Source organism: Cyprinodon variegatus, unplaced genomic scaffold (genome assembly GCF_000732505.1).
Source record: "Cyprinodon variegatus isolate N-32 unplaced genomic scaffold, C_variegatus-1.0 Scaffold942, whole genome shotgun sequence".
Classification (NCBI taxonomy): domain Eukaryota; kingdom Metazoa; phylum Chordata; class Actinopteri; order Cyprinodontiformes; family Cyprinodontidae; genus Cyprinodon; species Cyprinodon variegatus.
The window spans coordinates 164-5,847 of NW_015151395.1; the positions used below are offsets into that span (position 1 = coordinate 164).

At 37.7% G+C, this 5,684-nt stretch overlaps 1 protein-coding gene across 1 annotated transcript in view; it reads left to right on the forward strand.

The window, feature by feature from the left end:
* Window positions 1-4,539: 4,539 nt before the first annotated feature.
* Window positions 4,540-5,684, forward strand: part of LOC107100174 (protein FAM69C-like) — a gene marked incomplete at its 5' end in the record, with an annotated part of 13,998 nt that continues 12,853 nt past the window's right edge. Inside the window, one exon of the mRNA XM_015398567.1 lies at window positions 4,540-4,936. Within this exon, the coding sequence (XP_015254053.1) occupies window positions 4,540-4,936 (397 nt within the window). The remainder of the gene's footprint in view (window positions 4,937-5,684) is intronic.

Below are 5,684 nucleotides of genomic sequence, written 5' to 3' on the forward strand. Positions count from 1 at the left end.
AGGGAAAACCTTTTATTTTTTCTTTTTGAATAACAAAAAAAAAATATTCAAACAGTATCTTAATTGATAATATTTTTTATATAATATGTGGTAAATAATAAACCATAAAAGTATTAACTAATAATAAAACAACTTAAAAAGAGACAAAACCTTGATTAGTGAGAACACTTCAGTAGCAGAAAAAATCACAACACTTATTCAGCTTTGAAACAGACAGTGGAACTAGTTAAATATACACTGCTTAAAAAAAACTAAAGGGAACACTTAAGCAACGCAGTAGAACCTATATTAAATGGTAAATTACCTATTAAATTAAACTTCTGTAAAATAAAACTGTAAACTTAGGGAGCAATACTGATTGACAATCAATTTAACATGCTGTTGTGTAAATGGAATAGAAGACAATGTGGAAATTATTGGCAATTAGCAAGGCAAACCCAATAGAGGAGTGGTTCTGCATGTTGGAACCACAGACCATTTCTCAGTACCTATTTTTTCATGTTGATGTTTTGGTTATTTTTTAATGTTCACACTCGTGGTCAGAGGTGGGTAGATTCAACATATTCTCATTATCAGTTCGTATGAAATCGTACGAAAAGTTATTCACACTATTTTGGACGTTTTTCCTCAAAAAACCACATCAGTGCGCATGCGCTGGCAGACAGAAAAAAAAGCAGATCCGTGGACGGACGTAAAACTGGGAAAAACAGTGCAATCATCACTTATTCATGTCTCTAACTATGTTGCTTGCTGTTTTATATCTTAGGGTGAGGGTTAGGGTCAGGGTTAGGGCTAATTGTAATTTATATTCTATGTTCGTGAATGGTGCGTCAGATGCACATGCGAATATGACGAAAAAAACGTCCAAAACATACGAAATTACGGTGCATAACTTTTCGTACGATTTCATACAAACTCATAATGAGAATACACTGGTAGATTACCAAAAAAATTGTACTCAAGTAAGAGTAGCACTACTTTTGTAGTAGTGCTACTCTTCAAGTAAAGTAAAAATAAAAAGTAGTCGACCAAGACATTGCTTAAGTGAAAATTTAAAAGTATGTATTAGAAGTACTGAGTAATTGTTGTATAATAACATCAGCCTAGTATCCAGAGGCTTGGAGGTGCTACCTTCCCCAGACCTGAATCATATTGAGCACCTCTGGGACGTCGTGTCTCAATCCATGCACCAATGTTACATTGCACCACAAACTGTCCAGGAGTTGCCCAATGCTTCAGTCCAGGTCTGGGAGGAGATCCCTCAGGAGACCACCCACAACCTCATCAGGAGCACGCCCAGGCACTGTAAGGAGGTCATCCAGGCACGTTGAGGCCCAACACAGAACTGAGCCTCATTCTGACCTGTTTTAAGGACATTATTTCAATGTGCGATCAACCTATAGTGTTTTTCTACCTACATTTTTTGTGTGACTCCAAATCCAGGCCTCAATTGGTTGATAAATTGGATTTCCATAGATGGTTTTTGTGTGATTTTGTTGTCAGCACTTTCAACTTTTTACAGAACAAAGTATTCAATGAGAATATTATATTTCATTCAGTGTGAGCAGTGTGTATATTCAGTCTGTTTTGACAAACATCACATTAATAGTTAATAATTTGTCTGAACAAAATCACTGGAAAATAAAAGGGAGTAAATCTATTCAGCTAAGGAGAACAAAAAGCACCAAAAGAGGAAGAGAAAGTAACTGAGCAGGTTGTCCACTCACTCTTCCCTTTCGTTTGTTTTTCCAGGGGATGAAAAGAAGCAGAGATTTTTTCGAGCTGGGTTGAGTTACCAATTCAGTGATACCTCTGTTTTTCTCAGGGGTGCCAGACTGCTGAACATTTCTTTTAAGCACAGCTGATTGCAGGGAGAAAAACTGTGAGGTGAGTTGCTTTTCGCAAAGAGCTTAAAAAGCAGTTAAGTTGAAGTATAATCTTAAATCCAGTTAAAGTACGAGTTGCAGTTATAGAAGCAATTTTCTTTGTTAACTATCTTTTTGCCAGCAATATTAAAGAGTAATCAGGGAAATGAGTGGATGGGGAAAAGGAGCAATGATCCCTGGATCAGTAGGATGACTTAATGAATCATTTTGGACTCATACTTCACAAAATAAAAACCAGCAGTGTTTATCTTAAGATAAGTATAAACCCAGCTGTTCAGTTAAGGCTTTAGATGTTTCCTAGATAATATTTGAGAACAATCCGGTTCACCAATACCAAAGAACACAGTAAATGGATCAGGAATAAAGTTTGGGAGAAGTTTTAAACAGGAAGGCCTTGTATATTTTGGAAAACTGAAACCAATGCTGCAATAGTGGAAACCATCTCCCAAAAAAGGAAAAATAAAGCATGGTTCTGCGGAACAAACCTGCTAACTCTTGGCCATCCATCTAAACTGGCAGACCAGGTGAAGAGAACTATAATTAAAGAAGCAGCCCTTTGTTTCTTTGGAGGAGCTACTGAGATTCATCACACAAGTAGGAATTTCTTATAATTTACGATAAAATATGCTGCAAAAAGCATATTTTACTTTTACATACCATTGCAGCGATTGAATATGGTAGTGGCATCACAGATCTTCAGCAGTGGCAGGGTTAGAGTTTGCAAACACTGGGCTGGAGCTTCACCTGATACAAGACAATATACTGCCTTAGATGCAATGATAGTCAAAATGTGGTTATGCTGTAACAATATCCAAAAAGTCTATGGTTAGTAATACGTTTTTAAACACACTGTATTGTAACAAAATTCAAAACTTAGCAATGATGTGTTAGCTACCTCAGAAAGATGAGGTGATGTAATGAAAAATAAAGCCTGGCAAGTCGTCTTTCGGCACGATGGTTCAGTCTGTAGGAGTTTATGAAATAAGGTGGAAGGGTAACCAAAAAAATAAATGATGTGCTGTTAAATTAAGTGTGTATTTGCATTTAGGATGGCGAGGTGTAGCTTAGTTTATGAAGTTGGAGTAAGAATTAAAGTAAAACTTTAAGGCACAAATTGAAAGCTGGGGGACTTTTTCCCACGTCAGGGTGACTTTCTCTAAAGCCCATATAGTTATTACTTTTAAATGGAAAATGAGAAGACACCAAATTAGGAGAGCTATTGGGTAAATAGAAAATGGCAAGTTTATGTCACGGAGCATTGAATTTGGCGTAATAGACTTTGTTAATGCACCATGTTGTGTGGATCCAAGGAGCCCACTTGCTGTCTTTTATTAGGCTGTCATTTCTACTGTGTGTTGATCTTAAGCAACAAAACCTCTTCTGGCACTTGGTGATATGTTGCTGGCAAATTGGCTTGTTTTACTCACACAAGCTTAGTGCATATCACTAAGTTTTAAATTGTGGCTTGCAATTGGGGATTTTTAAGGATAAGTAGTTTACATGTAATTTAAATATCACAAAATGATGCAATAAAGTGATATCATAGTAATATTCAGACAAATGGTTTGGTTTGAAAAAAATATGTAAATGTACCAGTGGTGGTATTTAAGCTGCCTTTAAAAAAATAAGAGGACATTTTGTCATCTGTTTTTTGCAAAGCAGTTCTGAAAAAATGTTTTATGTGTAAAAGATTTATTTTAATAGGGAAGTTTCCAAATAAAAAAAACAGAGTGCAGCTAAATGGAAGAGCTCTCTTTTCAAGCTAAAGTGGATGGTAGTAAACCAGCAATATATGTGTCCCATTTAGTTGAAGTTAACATCTGGATCTGGGAATGCAAAGACACTCTTTCAGGTATAGTGGAGGGTGTTCTTTTTCTGGGTTGATCATCAAAATAAGTGGTCCTCCTAACTGTCAATCATTCTGGTGGCATAAGGGCCCTCCTACATGCATGTCCCCAGGTAGCAATTTTATTGGTGATGAGCCTTACATAGTGGAAATTTTGCAAATCTGTTTTTGGAAAGTAAGCTTGTGTGAGTGATGCAAACAGCAACTCTTAAACAAAGCAAGCAGGAGGAGAAATGGGCTTGTGCATGTTCTCACACGCGTTTAATAGGCATTCCCTCTCTGTAGCGGGTACAGGGTTGTGCATGTGCATCTTTTTAAAGTAGAGAAGACGGGTCTTTTCAAAAATTTGTGAAAATCCTCCACTATACCTTTAACCTTGTCTAGACTTTATGTTAAAACATTTAATTAGCATTAACTGCCCACTATTAGCAGTGTAAGCAAACAAAAATGTTTTCCCTCCACTTTGTTTCCTCTCAATCAGAGGAAACTTGAATTAAAGGAGGCTGTATTAAACTGTGTGTTAAAGATTTAAAGAGGATGCAAGGTAGCCATGTTGCATTTTGAGGGTNATGAGTTTGTGGAACTATTCTGCACTCTGTGAATCGATCCCAAAGGAAAATGTTCTTATGTGCAGGTTCTGGTTTTGCAACAATGTCTGTTCCATGTTTTTCTCCTGAGGTAGTTTGAAAGTTGTAGTTTTGATCATCTGCTCCATCCTCCATTGTGAGGAGAGAGTTCAACTCCTAACCCTCCGCTAACCCTCTACTCTAGCATGTAGAGTGAAATAATGCTGATGATTGCTTAAAGAAAGCCAAATGAACATTTTAGAAAGGGTAAAAACAGAACATTTTGTATCATATTGCCCCATTTAAACGTTCCCTCCTTGTTCTCCAGAGTCCTGCAGGATCTCAGCCCCCATGTGGCCAAGGTGTTGGGCTCCTGCGGTCACTTCTATGCTGTCGAGTATCTGTCAGCCGGACATACGTGGGACCAGAACATCTTCTCCATGGAGGAGGTGGTTGTTCCCAGGATGCTGGATCAGAGCCACGCTGGGGCGTCTGCAAGGTGGACCACCAGGCAGATGGTGCATCAGATCGCCCTGAGCTTCTTAGACATGGTGTGGCACTTTGACAACGATTTCACCCACCAGCTGCACCTGTGTGACATCAAACCAGAGAACTTTGCAATCAGGAAGGATCTGACGGTGAGTTTGATGGAGCCAAATGGGTCTCAATTTTCACAAATACACATATCTCCATACACACACATCACAATTCACGCAAGCATAGAAGATCCACACATGCACAGCACATGATTCGCCAACGCATTTTTGGTCTATAATCACGTATAAATTAAATTACAGTGCAGTACCAGTGGTCTTCAAACTTCACTGCATGTGTGTGGATTTTTGAGACTCTCTTTATATGCATCGATAAACAAATGCATACAGGGGATAGTTTAAAACCAATCACAGAGCTCCCTTGTATAAGCCAATCACAAGAAAGTACTCAATGGCGGACGATTAGTGGGATGATTAGTAATACGCACTGCATAGTTTCCTCTGTCTCTGCACTCCTTTCATCCAAGAACGCCGTTTTTTTCTGCGATTTAGTCGGTTTTTGTCGTAGCTCGTGCATAAAACTGCAAAAAAATAATTCGCTAAGTTTGTTACACACTTTAGGTTTAAAAAACAAACATTGAATGTCCGTTAGATGAGGATCTGCGTTTTTTTCGCAGAGAATTAATCATTTATAAGGAGAGGATTCTGCAGCCCAGTTGACAGGATATGAGATTTATTTGTTTTTCATTTCTTTAATATGAGCGACATGCAGATCTTTTTATTTTTATTTATTTATTTTTACAGATCATGAAAAACTACTGAAATTATTTTCAGATTACACATAAATCGATTAATAAATTCTGCGAAAGGAAAGGAATGACTTTAGGGTTAG